At 45.9% G+C, this 20,337-nt stretch overlaps 1 protein-coding gene across 1 annotated transcript in view; it reads right to left on the bottom strand.

Annotated features, from left to right (window-relative positions):
• Window positions 1-14,989, bottom strand: part of SNTB2 (syntrophin beta 2) — a 28,837-nt gene extending 13,848 nt beyond the window's left edge. Inside the window, exon 1 of the mRNA XM_063437408.1 lies at window positions 14,385-14,989. Within this exon, the coding sequence (XP_063293478.1) occupies window positions 14,385-14,937 (553 nt within the window). The 5' untranslated portion in view covers window positions 14,938-14,989. The remainder of the gene's footprint in view (window positions 1-14,384) is intronic.
• Window positions 14,990-20,337: the final 5,348 nt, after the last annotated feature.

The following is a 20,337-nucleotide window of genomic DNA, read 5'->3' as shown; positions in this document are numbered from 1 at the left end:
ACAGGGAGAACATTTCAATATGATTTTAACCCTCTAAGGGACACGCTGCATTAGTAGTTACACTTTTTTTTTTACTTGTTTCTTTCGGTTCTTTAAGATTTAAACTCTACACCTACTGTGTTTTGTTAGAATTCAATGTTTGCCTTGTTTAGTTATTGTACAGCGCTGCAGAATCTGTAGGCGTTATATCAAATGAATTGTTCTCTAGCCCCCTCTTTACATAACCTGTCCCCACCTCCCTTCCAACCAACCAGAAATTCCATTCTGTCTGAAGATAACATCTATTTGGACATGTTATCCATATATGGAGGAGAGAAGAACTGAGACATTTAGAGAAAGGGAGAAGTTGGGTTCTGGTATGGAAGGAGCGAGGAGACAGATGAGGCCTCTTGGACTGTTTTTAGTTGGTGACAGATTTGTGAGGTGCAGCTGTGAGGAAATAGCACAGATTCAGCCAAATCTCAGACCAGTGACATCAGGAAAATGGTTTTTGTTTGGCGTTTACGCCCAGCGACACTTGAAATTTACGGAAAGGTCAGGCCACGTTAGCGTTGCAGTAATGTGTGCCCTAGAACCACGATAACAAGCTGCTGAACGACTCTTTCCACTGCCCCTAAATGGAGATTTTTTGTGATGTTTATAGAGTTTAGTTTTAGGTTTAATTGCCAAGTGGGAGAAGAGCTCATTTCATTTAGTATGTAGACTCCAAAAATATGGACGTGCTTGCTGGCAGCCAAGGATAACAGCCTTAAACAGACAAATATTCTGATACTCAGAGACAGAAAACTGGGAATGGCCACCGTCCATGTCACTGGCTCCCCAGGAGAGCTGTGAGAAGACGATGCTGTAACAAAACTAGCACGGCGGGCAGCGTCTCAGAATTCTGATACTGCTCCACATTCTCATTAATACTTGGAGTTTGTTAAGGCATCTGATACACTTGCAACAAATAATTATTAGTAAAACGGAAATCAGTTGGTTCATCTGGAAAATCGTGTTCTTGGTTAGAACACTGGCTTAAAGGGATTCTCCAGTGCCAGGAAAACAAAGCCGTTTTCCTGGCACTGGAGAATCCTGGAGTGCCTCCCTTCCTCCTGCCCCCAATCCCATGTCACTAATGGGGTTAAAAGCCGATGTCCCTCGGCGCTGGGTCAGGCTCCGCCCACGCATTAGACCTCCACATAGGAAAGCATTATTCAATTATCTACTATATCATTGTCATTAGTACTATACCTCGCCTCTCTCGTTAATACTATACCTCACCTCTCTCGTTAATACTATACCCCGCCTCTCTCGTTAATACTATACCCCGCCTCTCTCGTTAGTACTATACCCCGCCTCTCTCGTTAGTACTATACCCCGCCTCTCTCGTTAGTACTATACCCCGCCTCTCTCGTTAATACTATACCCCGCCTCTCTCGTTAATACTATACCCCGCCTCTCTCATTAATACTATACCCCGCCTCTCTCGTTAATACTATACCTTGCCTCTCTCGTTAATACTATACCCCGCCTCTCTCGTTAATACTATACCCCGCCTCTCTCGTTAATACTATACCTCGCCTCTCTCGTTAATACTATACCCCGCCTCTCTCGTTAATACTATACCTCGCCTCTCTCGTTAATACTATACCCCGCCTCTCTCGTTAATACTATACCCCGCCTCTCTCGTTAATACTATACCTCGCCTCTCTCATTAATACTATACCCCGCCTCTCTCGTTAATACTATACCCCGCCTCTCTCGTTAATACTATACCCCGCCTCTCTCGTTAATACTATACCTCGCCTCTCTCGTTAATACTATACCTCGCCTCTCTCGTTAATACTATACCCCGCCTCTCTCGTTAATACTATACCCCGCCTCTCTCGTTAATACTATACCCCGCCTCTCTCGTTAATACTATACCCCGCCTCTCTCGTTAATACTATACCCCGCCTCTCTCGTTAATACTATACCTTGCCTCTCTCGTTAATACTATACCCCGCCTCTCTCGTTAATACTATACCCCGCCTCTCTCGTTAATACTATACCTCGCCTCTCTCGTTAATACTATACCCCGCCTCTCTCGTTAATACTATACCTCGCCTCTCTCGTTAATACTATACCCCGCCTCTCTCGTTAATACTATACCCCGCCTCTCTCGTTAATACTATACCTCGCCTCTCTCATTAATACTATACCCCGCCTCTCTCGTTAATACTATACCCCGCCTCTCTCGTTAATACTATACCCCGCCTCTCTCGTTAATACTATACCTCGCCTCTCTCGTTAATACTATACCTCGCCTCTCTCGTTAATACTATACCCCGCCTCTCTCGTTAATACTATACCCCGCCTCTCTCGTTAATACTATACCCCGCCTCTCTCGTTAATACTATACCCCGCCTCTCTCGTTAATACTATACCTTGCCTCTCTCGTTAATACTATACCCCGCCTCTCTCGTTAATACTATACCCCGCCTCTCTCGTTAATACTATACCTCGCCTCTCTCGTTAATACTATACCCCGCCTCTCTCGTTAATACTATACCCCGCCTCTCTCGTTAATACTATACCTCGCCTCTCTCGTTAATACTATACCCCGCCTCTCTCGTTAATACTATACCCCGCCTCTCTCGTTAATACTATACCTCGCCTCTCTCGTTAATACTATACCCCGCCTCTCTCGTTAATACTATACCCCGCCTCTCTCGTTAATACTATACCCCGCCTCTCTCGTTAATACTATACCTCGCCTCTCTCGTTAGTTCTATAACTCGCCTCTCTCGTTAATACTATACCTCGCCTCTCTCGTTAATACTATACCCCGCCTCTCTCGTTAATACTATACCCCGCCTCTCTCGTTAATACTATACCTCGCCTCTCTCGTTAATACTATACCTCGCCTCTCTCGTTAATACTATACCCCGCCTCTCTCGTTAATACTATACCTCGCCTCTCTCGTTAGTTCTATACCTCGCCTCTCTCGTTAATACTATACCCCGCCTCTCTCGTTAATACTATACCCCGCCTCTCTCGTTAATACTATACCCCGCCTCTCTCGTTAATACTATACCCCGCCCATTGGCGGATCCAGGGGGGGGGCAACGGGGCAATTGCCCCCCCCGAGATTCTCCCCTGCCGGCTAGTGCAGGGCTGGCATTGCCCAAGCGCCAGCCCTGCAATGTGCCTGCGGACCGGGAGGGAGATCAGTGATCTCCCTCCCCGGTCCGCAGGCACATTACTGACAGCCGACCGGAAGGGGAGGGAGAGAGGACCCGGGAGCTGTTACCAGCAGCTCCTCCGGGTCCTCCTCTCGCGAGATTTGGAGCGTTGCCGCGGTTACCACGGCAACGCTCCAAATCTCGCGAGAGTGAACGCTAGCCCTGGAGCGCGGGCTAGAGTTCACTGGAACCACTGGACCACCAGGGATTCCCCACTGGGACCACCAGGGATCCAGAAATGTCCCCCCTCCTCCTCAATAAAGGTAAGAAGGGAGGGGGGACATAAATATATTTTATTAAATACATTTTTTTTATTTTATTTTATTTTTTTAATTAAAAAGCCTCCCTTCCCTCCTCCCCTCCCCCCATACACACTGACCCCATACACACACTGACCCCATGCACACACTGACCCCATGCACACACTGACCCCATGCACACACTGACCCCATACACACACTGACCCCATGCACACACTGACCCCATGCACACACTGACCCCATGCACACACTGACCCCATACACACACTGACCCCATGCACACACTGACCCCATGCACACACTGACCCCATGCACACACTGACCCCATGCACACACTGACCCCATGCACACACTGACCCCATGCACACACTGACCCCATGCACACACTGACCCCATACACACACTGACCCCATACACACACTGACCCCATGCACACACTGACCCCATGCACACACTGACCCCATACACACACTGACCCCATGCACACACTGACCCCATACACACACTACACACACTGACCCCATGCACACACTGACCCCATACACACACTACACACACTGACCCCATACACACACTGACCCCATACACACACTACACACACTGACCCCATACACACACTACACACACTGACCCCATACACACACTGACCCCATACACACACTACACACACTGACCCCACACACACACACACTGCCCCCATACACACAAACACTGCCCCCATACACACAAACACTGCCCCCATACACACAAACACTGCCCCCATACACACAAACACTGCCCCCATATACACACTGCCCCCATATACACACTGTCCCCATATACACACTGTCCCCATATACACACTGTCCCCATATACACACTGTCCCCATATACACACTGTCCCCATATACACACCGTCCCCATATACACACTGTCCCCATTCACACACTGTCCCCATACACACACTGCCCCACACACACTGCCCCACAAACACTGCCTCCATACACACACTGCCCCACAAACACTGTCCCCATACAACACTGTCCCACAAACACTGTCCCCATACAACACTGTCCCACAAACACTGTCCCCATACACACTGCCCCACACACATACTGCCCTGCACACCTATACACACACAGTGCCCTACACACCCTGCTGCCCCCCCATACACACATTGCCCCAAACACACACACACGACCCCCCCATACACACAGTGCCCCCCATACACACACTGCCCCACACATACATACAGTGCCCCCCATACACACACTGCCCCACACAGACATACAGTGCCCCCATACACACACTGCCCCCTAACACACACACTGCCACCCTTACGCACTCACACTCACTTCACCGCTCACACACACACTGCACCTTTCACACACACTTCACCCCTAACACACACCACTTCTCCTATGCCCTATATCCCAGCAGACCCCAGGTAAGTTGTCAAACTGTTCTTAAACGGTATGACTACTTACTCCGGGGTGGGATCCTGGCACTACTGGCACCATAACTACTACACTGAGCTGTAGTGGTTATTGTGCTAGGATTATTTTTTTTAAATAATCTACAAGTGCCCCTCCCGAGATCAGGCTCTGGATCCGCCACTGACCCCGCCTCTCTCGTTAATACTATACCCCACCTCTCTCGTTAATACTATACCTTGCCTCTCTCGTTAATACTATACCCCGCCTCTCTCGTTAATACTATACCTCGCCTCTCTCGTTAATACTATACCCCGCCTCTCTCGTTAATACTATACCCCGCCTCTCTCGTTAATACTATACCTCGCCTCTCTCGTTAATACTATACCCCGCCTCTCTCGTTAATACTATACCTCGCCTCTCTCATTAATACTATACCCCGCCTCTTTCGTTAATACTATACCCCGCCTCTCTCGTTAATACTATAGCTCGCCTCTCTCGTTAGTTCTATACCTCGCCTCTCTCGGTAATACTATACCTCGCCTCTCTCGTTAGTTCTATACCTCGCCTCTCTCGTTAGTTCTATACCTCGCCTCTCTCGTTAGTTCTATACCTCGCCTCTCTCGTTAATACTATACCTCGCCTCTCTCGTTAATACTATACCTCGCCTCTCTCGTTAATACTATACCTCGCCTCTCTCATTAGTTCTATACCCCTCCTCTCTCATTAGTTCTATACCTCGCCTCTCTCGTTAATACTATACCTTGCCTCTCTCATTAGTACTATACCTCGCCTCTCTCGTTAGTTCTATACCTCGCCTCTCTCGTTAGTTCTATACCTCGCCTCTCTCGTTAGTTCTATACCTCGCCTCTCTCGTTAGTTCTATACCTCGCCTCTCTCGTTAGTTCTATACCTCGCCTCTCTCGTTAATACTATACCTCGCCTCTCTCGTTAATACTATACCCCGCCTCTCTCGTTAATACTATACCTCGCCTCTCTCGTTAATACTATACCCCGCCTCTCTCGTTAATACTATACCCCGCCTCTCTCGTTAATACTATACCCCGCCTCTCTCGTTAATACTATACCCCGCCCATTGGCGGATCCAGGGGGGGGGCAACGGGGCAATTGCCCCCCCCCGAGATTCTCCCCTGCCGGCTAGTGCAGGGCTGACATTGCCCAAGCGCTAGCCCTGCAATGTGCCTGCGGACCGGGAGGGAGATCAGTGATCTCCCTCCCCGGTCCGCAGGCACATTACTGACAGCCGACCGGAAGGGGAGGGAGAGAGGACCCGGGAGCTGTTACCAGCAGCTCCTCCGGGTCCTCCTCTCGCGAGATTTGGAGCGTTGCCGCGGTTACCACGGCAACGCTCCAAATCTCGCGAGAGTGAACTCTAGCCCTGGAGCGCGGGCTAGAGTTCACTGGAACCACTGGACCACCAGGGATTCCCCACTGGGACCACCAGGGATCCAGAAATGTCCCCCCTCCTCCTCAATAAAGGTAAGAAGGGAGGGGGGACATAAATATATTTTATTAAATACATTTTTTTTATTTTATTTTATTTTTTTAATTAAAAAGCCTCCCTTCCCTCCTCCCCTCCCCCCATACACACTGACCCCATACACACACTGACCCCATGCACACACTGACCCCATGCACACACTGACCCCATACACACACTGACCCCATGCACACACTGACCCCATACACACACTGACCCCATGCACACACTGACCCCATGCACACACTGACCCCATACACACACTGACCCCATGCACACACTGACCCCATACACACACTACACACACTGACCCCATGCACACACTGACCCCATACACACACTGACCCCATACACACACTGACCCCATGCACACACTGACCCCATACACACACTACACACACTGACCCCATACACACACTGACCCCATACACACACTACACACACTGACCCCATACACACACTACACACACTGACCCCATACACACACTGACCCCATACACACACTGACCCCATACACACACTACACACACTGACCCCACACACACACACACTGCCCCCATACACACAAACACTGCCCCCATACACACAAACACTGCCCCCATACACACAAACACTGCCCCCATACACACAAACACTGCCCCCATATACACACTGCCCCCATATACACACTGCCCCCATATACACACTGTCCCCATATACACACTGTCCCCATATACACACTGTCCCCATATACACACTGTCCCCATATACACACCGTCCCCATATACACACTGTCCCCATTCACACACTGTCCCCATACACACACTGCCCCACACACACTGCCCCACAAACACTGCCTCCATACACACACTGCCCCACAAACACTGTCCCCATACAACACTGTCCCACAAACACTGTCCCCATACAACACTGTCCCACAAACACTGTCCCCATACACACTGCCCCACACACATACTGCCCTGCACACCTATACACACACAGTGCCCTACACACCCTGCTGCCCCCCCATACACACATTGCCCCAAACACACACACACGACCCCCCCATACACACAGTGCCCCCCATACACACACTGCCCCACACATACATACAGTGCCCCCCACACACACACTGCCCCACACAGACATACAGTGCCCCCATACACACACTGCCCCCTAACACACACACTGCCACCCTTACGCACTCACACTCACTTCACCGCTCACACACACACTGCACCTTTCACACACACTTCACCCCTAACACACACCACTTCTCCTATGCCCTATATCCCAGCAGACCCCAGGTAAGTTGTCAAACTGTTCTTAAACGGTATGACTACTTACTCCGGGGTGGGATCCTGGCACTACTGGCACCATAACTACTACACTGAGCTGTAGTGGTTATTGTGCTAGGATTATTTTTTTTAAATAATCTACAAGTGCCCCTCCCGAGATCAGGCTCTGGATCCGCCACTGACCCCGCCTCTCTCGTTAATACTATACCCCACCTCTCTCGTTAATACTATACCTTGCCTCTCTCGTTAATACTATACCCCGCCTCTCTCGTTAATACTATACCTCGCCTCTCTCGTTAATACTATACCCCGCCTCTCTCGTTAATACTATACCCCGCCTCTCTCGTTAATACTATACCTCGCCTCTCTCGTTAATACTATACCCCGCCTCTCTCGTTAATACTATACCTCGCCTCTCTCATTAATACTATACCCCGCCTCTTTCGTTAATACTATACCTCGCCTCTCTCGGTAATTCTATACCCCGCCTCTCTCGTTAATACTATAGCTCGCCTCTCTCGTTAGTTCTATACCTCGCCTCTCTCGGTAATACTATACCTTGCCTCTCTCGTTAATACTATACCCCGCCTCTCTCGTTAATACTATACCTCGCCTCTCTCGTTAATACTATACCCCGCCTCTCTCGTTAATACTATACCCCGCCTCTCTCGTTAATACTATACCCCGCCTCTCTCGTTAATACTATACCTCGCCTCTCTCGTTAATACTATACCCCGCCTCTCTCGTTAATACTATACCTCGCCTCTCTCATTAATACTATACCCCGCCTCTTTCGTTAATACTATACCTCGCCTCTCTCGTTAGTTCTATACCCCGCCTCTCTCGTTAATACTATAGCTCGCCTCTCTCGTTAGTTCTATACCTCGCCTCTCTCGGTAATACTATACCTCGCCTCTCTCGTTAGTTCTATACCTCGCCTCTCTCGTTAGTTCTATACCTCGCCTCTCTCGTTAGTTCTATACCTCGCCTCTCTCGTTAGTTCTATACCTCGCCTCTCTCGTTAATACTATACCTCGCCTCTCTCGTTAATACTATACCTCGCCTCTCTCGTTAATACTATACCTCGCCTCTCTCATTAGTTCTATACCCCTCCTCTCTCATTAGTTCTATACCTCGCCTCTCTCGTTAATACTATACCTTGCCTCTCTCATTAGTACTATACCTCGCCTCTCTCGTTAGTTCTATACCTCGCCTCTCTCGTTAGTTCTATACCTCGCCTCTCTCGTTAGTTCTATACCTCGCCTCTCTCGTTAGTTCTATACCTCGCCTCTCTCGTTAGTTCTATACCTCGCCTCTCTCGTTAATACTATACCTCGCCTCTCTCGTTAATACTATACCTCGCCTCTCTCGTTAATACTATACCTCGCCTCTCTCGTTAATACTATACCTCGCCTCTCTCATTAGTTCTATACCCCTCCTCTCTCATTAGTTCTATACCTCGCCTCTCTCGTTAATACTATACCTCGCCTCTCTCATTAGTACTATACCTTGCCTCTCTCATTAATACTATACCTCGCCTCTCTCGTTAGTTCTATACCTCGCCTCTCTCGTTAGTTCTATACCTCGCCTCTCTCGTTAGTTCTATACCTCGCCTCTCTCGTTAGTTCTATAACTCGCCTCTCTCGTTAATACTATACCCCGCCTCTCTCGTTAATACTATACCTCGCCTCTCTCGTTAATACTATACCTCGCCTCTCTCGGTAATTCTATACCTCGCCTCTCTCGGTAATTCTATACCTCGCCTCTCTCGTTAATACTATACCTCGCCTCTCTCGTTAATACTATACCTCGCCTCTCTCGTTAATACTATACCTCGCCTCTCTCGTTAATACTATACCTCGCCTCTCTCAATAATACTATACCTCGCCTCTCTCGTTAGTTCTATACCTCGCCTCTCTCGTTAATACTATACCTCGCCTCTCTCGTTAGTTCTATACCTCGCCTCTCTCGTTAATACTATACCTCGCCTCTCTCGTTAATACTATACCTTGCCTCTCTTGTTAGTTCTATACCTCGCCTCTCTCGTTAATACTACAACCTGTGCATCCCTCTCTACTCTCAGACTCAAAGATCTCACCTATTACTCCACCAGTGCTTGTCAATCACGTAGACACAGTGGTCGATTTACTCTTCACATCCTGCAGTTTTCAACTATTGTAAAAAAGGCTAACAGTGATATAGAAAGGGTAGTAGATACCTGGAATAGCCTTCCAGTGGAAGCAGTAACAGTGATATAGAAAGGGTAGTAGATACATGGAATAGCCTTCCAGTGGGAGCAGTAACAGTGATATAGAAAGGGCAGTAGATACCCGGAATAGCCTTCCAGTGGGAGCAGTAACAGTGATATAGAAAGGGTAGTAGATACCTGGAATGGCCTTCCAGTGGAGCAGTAACAGTGATATAGAAAGGGCAGTAAATACATGGAATAGCCTTCCAGTGGGAGCAGTAACAGTGATATAGAAAGGGCAGTAGATACCTGGAATAGCCTTCCAGTCGGAGCAGTAACAGTGATATATAAAGGGTAGTAGATACCTGGAATGGCCTTCCAGTGGGAGCAGTAAAGGCTAACAGTCAGAGATATATAAGTCTGGGTCTTCAAACACTGGTATCCATTGTCTGAGGAGGATAGGGGTTGAATTCCTCACTCCACTCTGTACTCTTCCTCTCTGTCATTTATTGCACAACTCCACAGGGCTAAAGTGGGATAAGGCAGGCACAGCATCATGGGACCTGGTGTTTTATCCCAAAAAATGTGAAACCTGGGTGTAAAAAGCTGGAGGTGTGAGCTCACTTATTTGGTTGTTTTTTTGTGAAATAAAACCATCGTTAATGCATTAAATACACCATAAATTGTGGTGAATTGAAGACTGAATTACTATAGCGCGGTCGTGGAATTTTTATCCAAATCAGCGACTTTGAACACAACGTTTCTATAGATTTTTCAGGTCAGCCCAGTACGCTGTTTAGTGAATGAGCCCCGTCATTCCAGAGTGCCGGCCAGCACACATTGCTGAGATACACACACCCAAGGCCTGGGGATTGTGCCTCTCCCTGACTGCTTCCAGCTGGGATTGGTGCCGCCAAATTAACCCTTCTCTAATCCCGGCTCTGTCCCAGTTATTGGGATAACACGCAGGAATTCTCGCCTGGAGCCAAGTGTGCTGTAGGATTTGAATGGTTTAAATGGTGTATGTGATTAAAGGATACAGATAAAGGTTGTTATTATTTTTTAAAGGGACACTATTTCTTAATTCCCAGTCCCTCTATTCAGACTGTGTAAATCATTGCGGTTTTCAAGAAACGTTTCACTGAATACACAACACCAGTGCTTGTCAATCACGTAGACACGCAGGTCGTTTTACTATTCACATGCTGCAGTTTTCAGCTATTGTAAAAAAGGCCAACAGTGATATAGAAAGGGTAGTAGATACCTGGAATAGCCTTCCAGTGGGAGCAGTAACCGTGATATAGAAAGGGTAGTAGATACCTGGAATAGCCTTCCAGTGGGAGCAGTAACAGTGATATAGAAAGGGTAGTAGATACCCGGAATAGCCTCCCAGTGGGAGCAGTAACAGTGATATAGAAAGGGTAGTAGATACATGGAATAGCCTTTCAGTGGAAGCAGTAACGGTGATATAGAAAGGGTAGTAGATACATGGAATAGCCTTCCAGTGGAAGCAGTAACGGTGATCTAGAAAGGGTAGTAGATACCCGGAATAACCTTCCAGTGGGAGCAGTAACAGTGATATAGAAAGGGTAGTAGATACCAGGAATAGCCTTTCAGTGGAAGCAATAACGGTGATATAGAAAGGGTAGTAGATACATGGAATAGCCTTCCAGTGGAAGCAGTAACGGTGATATAGAAAGGGTAGTAGATACCTGGAATAGCCTTCCAGTGGGAGCAGTGACAGTGATATAGAAAGGGTAGTAGATACCTGGAATAGCCTTCCAGTGGGAGCAGTAACAGTGATATAGAAAGGGTAGTAGATACCTGAAATAGCCTTCCAGTGGGAGCAGTAACAAACGTTATCTGTAGAAACTACTTTTTTTCAATATAATTGGTGTTTATGCTTATATAAAAATATCTTACTTGTAGTGAACTGACCCCATCCTGCACTTTAATCTACAGTAGTGGCATACGATATAACTGCTATAATGATAGGAAATAGCAATAAAAAGTAACTTAAAAGTAACTTTGGGGAGCAATCACCATGGAAACCAATGGAATGTTCCTGCTGATTGATCTACAGCTGATACGATCACCACGGAAACCAATGGAATGTTCCTGCTGATTGCTCTACAGTTGATACGATCACCACGGAAACCAATGGAATGTTCCTGCTGATTGCTCTACAGTTGATACGATCACCACGGAAACCAATGGAATGTTCCTGCTGATTGCTCTACAGCTGTTACAATCACCACGGAAACCAATGGAATGTTCCTGCTGATTGCTCTACAGCTGCAACAATCACTATGGAAACCAATGGAATGTTCCTGCTGATTGATCTACAGCTGAAACGATCACCATGGAAACCAATGGAATGTTCCTGCTGATTGCTCTACAGCTGATTCGATCACCATGGAAACCAATGGAATGTTCCTGCTGATTGATCTACAGCTGAAACAATCACCATTAAAAAACCGATGGAATGTTCCTGCTGATTGCTCTACAGCTGTAACAGTCACCATAGAAACCAATGGAATGTTCCTGCTGATTGTTCTACAGCTGAAACAATCACCATGGAAACCGATGGAATGTTCCTGCTAATTGCTCTACAGCTGAAACAATCACCATGGAAACCAATGGAATGTTCCTGCTGATTGCTCTACAGCTGATACGATCACCATGGAAACCAATGGAATGTTTCTGCTGATTGCTCTACAGCTGATACAATCACCATGGAAACCAATTGAATGTCCCTGCTGATTGCTCTACAGCTGAAACAATCACCATGGAAACCAATGGAATGTTCCTGCTGATTGCTTTACAGCTGATACGATCACCATGGAAACCAATGGAATGTTCCTGCTGATTGCTCTACAGCTGAAACAATAACCATGGAAACCAATGGAATGTTTCTGCTGATTGCTCTACAGCTGAAACAGTCACCATGGAAACCAATGGAATGTCCCTGTTGATTGCTCTACAGCTGATACAATCACCATAGAAACCAATGGAATGTTCCTGCTGATTGCTCTACAGCTGTAACAGTCACCACGGAAACCAATGGAATGTTCCCGCTTATTGCTCTACAGCTGAAACAATCACCATGGAAACCAATGGAATGTTCCTGCTGATTGCTCTACAGCTGATACAATCACCACGGAAACCAATGGAATGTTCCCGCTTATTGCTCTACAGCTGAAACAATCACCATGGAAACCAATGGAATGTTCCTGCTGATTGCTCTACAGCTGATACGATCACCAGTTCCCGCTTTGAAATAAAAAAAAAATAAACTTTATGGACGTGAGTCAATGTTAGTCTGTTTAAACTACTAATTTGCCCTAACACCCTATAGAACAGACTGCGCTTACCGCACCCTTTAATTAAGGAGTTATTGCTCTCTGTGTCACTAATCATCTCCCTACAGGAGAGTCTAATGCCAGAGGCAGGATCATTCCTGAAGTCCCAGACACATGGATTAGGAGGGTAGGGATGAGCCTATCTCCCAGCGAAACTTTACAGGATCACTTGTGTGGGGGAAGGTGATTGTAACAAATGCCAAGGGAACCCGATTAGTGTCACATGCAGACTCAGCAAATCCCTCTGCCGTGTGAACAAGCACCTTGCTGCGGGGATTAGACACCGCTCAGCAGGGATAGAGTTAAAGAAATTCCCAAAATGTCTGTTAATAGGATTTCCACCCTCTATTGTAAGAGGAGATGGATTGTGGCAGATTCCCTTACAGTGAGAGCTTTAACCTGTCACACCAATAACCACACCACCCCTCTGCTTGGAACAGTTACTGTCCAGCCCCGAGCAGAGATGGGGAACTAAACGAAAGTGTAATATATAAACTGCTCCCTCCGCAACGATAATCGGGGACAGATAAGGCGGTGGCGGATGAGTTGGGGCCATTGCATAAAATGTTACATTAACTGACTTATTCACTAAACTCTGACTGGTAGTGAGATCCTGATGGCGTAACTATTCCTGAACTTTACAATGTCCCAGTTCAGATTTCAGTTTGCTACGTCGTACAATTTAAGGAATAACCCCGACAACGTTTCACCCGATTGCATCCTCTACACTGCTCCTGGTCACAGCCCCTGCTCCATGGGGTACATGGGAAGTAGCAAGGGGCCAGCTTCATTTCAGAGTGGAACGGTACTTGGTGGCCATTAGGCGTACTTACATAGCTACATAGTAATCTCCATCGAGTTCATCCTTAAACAAGTGGCTGATGTTTGGGATTCTTGGCTAAGAAAATCTAGTCTTTGTGGTAAGTGGTTCTGTAGTGATTGAGACTCTTGTAGAGTGGTAGGTTACCCAGGGATTTGGGCGAGATCTATAGACTGTACGCTCGTTTGAGCAGGGTCCTCTTCAGCCTATCGTTCCTGTAAGTTTTTTTGTAATTGTCCTATTTATAGTTACATCCCCATCTCATAATATTGTAAAGCGCTACGGAATCTGTTGGTGCTATATAAAAGGCGATGATAATAATAATAATAATATGCCACTGGCTGCCCCACTCACTTACCTTCTAATGTCACCTCCTTGCCGGCTTTTTTGAGCACTTGTACAGCTTGATCGTGGGTTGCGCTCCGTAAATCAGACCCGTTCACAGACAGGATGGCATCTCCGACCTTTAATGCCCCACTCTGATCTGCTGCCAGTCCTGGGAAGATCTTTGAGATAAGAATCGGCATCTTGTTTTCTTGCCCTCCCTTGATACTGATCCCCAACCCTCCAGATTCCTGCTTCACCACCCGAACTCTCCGCGTTGGCATGTCCACCAATGGACTATCCAAAGGGCAGCGAGCTCCGGGGCTGCCGAGACCAGATTCTGATCCGCAATCTGAACCTGCCCGGGGAGAGTTGGCTCCGGGGCGTCCAGGAGAAGCGGGGCCCCTTCGGGGGCTGCCATGGACCAACTCGGTGCCATTGCTGAGACCGTTTAGACTTCCGTAGGGTTCAGTCTCTGAGGTCAGGCTCAAACTTTCTCCAGTCAGGTCAGCCTGGACGCGCACCCAGTGGTCCTGCAGCAGAAGGTCCAGGAGCCCAGACTTGGAGGCTCGTGTCCAGACTGCCATGGTGAAGGGGGAAGAAGCTGCTTGCACAGAGCGAAACAGGCACTTCCTGCCAGCAAAACCTCATAGTGATCCCCCTCCCCCAGCTTCGTCACTGCTTAAATTCACCCAGCCTGGCACAGGTACACCGGCGCCATCTAGTGCCAGCCTGCTTCTGCTACACCTTCGAAAACATGAACCTGTAACTAACGGAAGATAATTGGAACCCACATTACATTTCATTCAATAAACTCCGAATTGTAGCCAATTAATATGTAAATGGTAAAATTTAGGCAAATTAGCAAAGCTGTGAATATCGGAAATTTTTCTGTTGTAGTCCAAATGTTGCAATTCAGATTTCAATTTGCTGTAGGTCGTAGTACTAAATCTCACGGTGTACGAAATCTGTACATCTGGACAGTCAAATAAACATATAGAGGAATTAATAAAATAACCGGTCACTCGATGTAACATAAACCGGAATGGGTACACTCCAAACAAACCAGCCTCTAATTCTGTAAAGGTGCTACGTATCAGACAGGGGGGTTATAAAGCCCTAGAAGGTTTGCAGTACGTTCTCTGCACTAATGCCCTGGCATTTAGCCTGTAGGCGAGTGATTAACAATGTATCCAACTAAAATGTAACTTAGAACAAGAACAATGTATCTTATTTACACACACTGATTTCTAAACACATTTATTGCAGTTTAAAAACACATTACTGGGAGTATTATTGCTGTGGAGCTCTGTTATACACTCAGACACATTACTGGGAGTATTATTACTGTGGAGCTCTGTTATACACTCAGACACATTACTGGGAGTATTAGTGCTGTGGAGCTCTGTTATACACTCAGACACATTACTGGGAGTATTATTACGGTGGAGCTCTGTTATACACTCAGACACATTACTGGGAGTATTATTGCTGTGGAGCTCTGTTATACACTGACATAACTGGGAGTATTATTGCTGTGGGGCTCTGTTATACACTCAGACACATTACTGGGAGTATTATTGCTGTGGAGCTCTGTTATACACTCAGACACATTACTGGGAGTATTATTGCTGTGGAGCTCTGTTATATACTCAGACACATTACTGGGAGTATTATTGCTGTGGAGCTCTGTTATACACTCAGACACATTACTGGGAGTATTATTGCTGGGGAGCTCTGTTATACACTCAGACACATTACTGGGAGTATTATTGCTGTGGAGCTCTGTTATACACTCAGACACATTACTGGGAGTAGTATTACTGTGGAGCTCTGTTATACACTCAGACACATTACTGGGAGTATTATTGCTGTGGAGCTCTGTTATACACTCAGACACATTACTGGGAGTATTATTGCTGTGGAGCTCTGTTATACACTCAGACACATTACTGGGAGTATTATTACTGTGGAGTTCTGTTATACACTCAGACACATTACTGGGAGTATTATTGCTGTGGAGCTCTGTTATACACTCAGACACATTACTGGGAGTATTATTGCTGTGGAGCTCTGTTATACACTTAGACACATTACTGGGAGTATTATTGCTGTGGAGCTCTGTTATACACTCAGACACATTACTGGGGGTATTATTGCTGCGGAGTTCTGTTATACACTCAGACACATTACTTGGAGTATTATTGCTGTGGAGCTCTGTTATACACTCAGACACATTACTGGGAGTATTATTGCTGTGGGGCTCTGTTATACACTCAGACACATTACTGGGAGTATTATTGCTGTGAAGCTCTGTTATACACTCAGACACATTACTGGGAGTATTATTGCTGTGAAGCTCTGTTATACACTCAGACACATTACTGGGAGTATTATTACTGTGGAGCTCTGTTATACACTCAGACACATTACTGGGAGTATTATTGCTGTGGAGCTCTGTTATACACTCAGACACATTACTGGGAGTATTATTACTGTGGAGTTCTGTTATACACTCAGACACATTACTGGGAGTATTATTGTTGTGGAGCTCTGTTATACACTCAGACACATTACTGGGAGTATTATTACTGTGGAGTTCTGTTATACACTCAGACACATTACTGGGAGTATTATTGCTGTGGAGCTCTGTTATACACTTAGACACATTACTGGGAGTATTATTGCTGTGGAGCTCTGTTATACACTCAGACACATTACTGGGGGTATTATTGCTGCGGAGTTCTGTTATACACTCAGACACATTACTTGAAGTATTATTGCTGTGGAGCTCTGTTATACACTCAGACACATTACTGGGAGTATTATTGCTGTGGGGCTCTGTTATACACTCAGACACATTACTGGGAGTATTATTGCTGTGAAGCTCTGTTATACACTCAGACACATTACTGGAAGTATTATTGCTGTGAAGCTCTGTTATACACTCAGACACATTACTTGGAGTATTATTGCTGTGGAGCTCTGTTATACACTCAGACACATTACTGGGAGTATTATTGCTGGGGAACTCTGTTATACACTCAAACACATTACTGGGAGTATTATTACTGTGGAGTTCTGTTATACACTCAGACACATTACTGGGAGTATTATTGCTGTGGAGCTCTGTTATACACTCAGACACATTACTGGGAGTATTATTGCCGTGGAGCTCTGTTATACACCCAACACATTACTGGGAGTATTATTGCTGTGGAGCTCTGTTATACACTCAGACACATTACTGGGAGTATTATTGCTGCGGAGTTCTGTTATACACTCAGACACATTACTGGGAGTATTATTGCTGGGGAGCTCTGTTATACACTCAGACACATTACTGGGAGTATTATTTCTGTGGGGCTCTGTTATACACTCAGACACATTACTGGGAGTATTTTTGCTGTGGAGCTCTGTTATACACTCAGACACATTACTGGGAGTATTATTGCTGTGGAATTCTGTTATACACTCAGACACATTACTGGGAGTATTATTGCTGTGGAGCTCTCTTATACACTCAGACACATTACTGGGAGTATTATTGCTGTGGAGCTCTCTTATACACTCAGACACATTACTGGGAGTATTGTTGCTGTGGAGCTCTGTTATACACTCAGACACATTACTGGGAGTATTATTACTGTGGAGTTCTGTTATACACTCAGACACATTACTGGGAGTATTATTGCTGTGGAGTTCTGTTATACACTCAGACACATTACTGGGAGTATTATTGCTGTGGAGCTCTGTTATACACTCAGACACATTACTGGGAGTAGTATTGCTGTGGAACTCTGTTATACACTCAGACACATTACTGGGAGTATTATTGCTGTGGAGTTCTGTTATACACTCAGACACATTACTGGGAGTATTATTGCTGTGGAGCTCTGTTATACACTCAGACACATTACTGGGAGTATTATTGCTGCGGAGTTCTGTTATACACTCAGACACATTACTGGGAGCATTATTGCTGCGGAGTTCTGTTATACACTCAGACACATTACTTGGAGTATTATTGCTGTGGAGCTCTGTTATACACTCAGACACATTACTGGCAGTATGATTGCTGTGGAGCTCTGTTATACACCCAGACACATTACTGGGAGTATTATTGCTGTGGAGCTCTGTTATACACTCAGACACATTACTGGGAGTATTATTGCTGTGGAGCTCTGTTATACACTCAGACACATTACTGTGAGTATTATTGCTGTGGAGCTCTGTTATACACCCAGACACATTACTGGGAGTATTATTGCTGTGGTGCTCTGTTATACACTCAGACACATTACTGGGAGTATTATTGCTGTGGAGCTCTGTTATACACTCAGACACATTACTGGGAGTATTATTGCTGTGGAGCTCTGTTATACACTCAGACACATTACTGGGAGTATTATTGCTGTGGAGCTCTGTTATACACCCAGACACATTACTGGGAGTATTATTGCTGTGGAGCTCTGTTATACACTCAGACACATTACTGGGAGTATTATTGCTGTGGAGCTCTGTTATACACTCAGACACATTACTGTGAGTATTATTGCTGTGGAGCTCTGTTATACACCCAGACACATTACTGGGAGTATTATTGCTGTGGTGCTCTGTTATACACTCAGACACATTACTGGGAGTATTATTGCTGTGGAGCTCTGTTATACACTCAGACACATTACTGGGAGTATTATTGCTGTGGAGCTCTGTTATACACTCAGACACATTACTGGGAGTATTATTGCTGTGGAGCTCTGTTATACACCCAGACACATTACTGGGAGTATTATTGCTGTGGAGCTCTGTTATACACTCAGACACATTACTGGGAGTATTATTGCTGTGGAGCTCTGTTATACACTCAGACACATTACTGTGAGTATTAGTGCTGTGGGGCTCTGTTATACACTCAGACACATTACTGGGAGTATTATTGCTGTGGGGCTCTGTTATACACTCAGACACATTACTGGGAGTATTATTACTGTGGAGCTCTGTTATATACTCAGACACATTACTGGGAGTATTATTGCTGTGGAGCTCTGTTATACACTCAGACACATTCGAAACTCAGATTGTAGTAAAATGAAAGTCTGGTTATGGATGTAATTCCGAATGCTATGAGGCCAGCGTCCTTCACAGAGCGGGAGGCTCTTTGTTGGGAGACTCCCTTTAATGTTTTAGCGGCAGAAGGTGTGTGGTTCGGGAATGTGAGATTATTGTGTAGGAGGAATTCCTATTTTGGCAGTTCTCACAGTCTGGACAGTTAGATAAATGGGCTAAACCAGGAATTGTGCTAAACTAAAATAACTATAACTAAAATCGCCAAATTGGAATAAAATCTCATCTATTGTTCCAGATTTACTATTTTGGCCATTTGAAATTCTGTTGTCATTTCCCCACAATTGACATTTTTAAAATGCCCCAACCTGAGTTTATTAAGTGTTTTCGGTACACAGTGTGCACCCTGTATTGATGTGCTCACGCTGAAATACACTGATCTCAGATAAGAGCTTAATTATTCTGTGAGCACAATAGCCAAACCATTAAATCAGCGTGCACTGTACGTGTAGCTAAAATGAATTTATTAAACTGTGGGTTTAGATCATCCCACACTTGCCATATGATGAAATAGTCAATAGATTTAAATGCCAAACTCTGTTTAGCGTAAAACCATAAACCACAGATAATTTACGGTCTAGACCAACATGACAGATCACCTTGGAGTGTTAATATACACACTAAATATAGAGCTGTAACAGGTCCTAAACTATATTTTATTAATTAAATTGCTGATTGCTGGGGAAGAGAAGACAACTGGCCCTGGTCCCCAAGATGCTGTGAGAACATTCGGTCATGTATCGCTGGGGAGTAGAGGGCTCTTTGATAATGCCCTACAGAGACACGGTACTCACCTTGTCCTCCTCCGGGGGCTCAGGGATGTTCGTACAGAGGCTGGGGTTGCCAGCCATGCCATCAGC

The sequence above is a fragment of the Pelobates fuscus genome, chromosome 12, assembly GCF_036172605.1.
Source record: "Pelobates fuscus isolate aPelFus1 chromosome 12, aPelFus1.pri, whole genome shotgun sequence".
Lineage (NCBI taxonomy): Eukaryota > Metazoa > Chordata > Amphibia > Anura > Pelobatidae > Pelobates > Pelobates fuscus.
The sequence above is the reverse complement of the archived record's forward strand: the minus strand, read 5'-3'. Positions and strand labels throughout refer to the sequence as shown.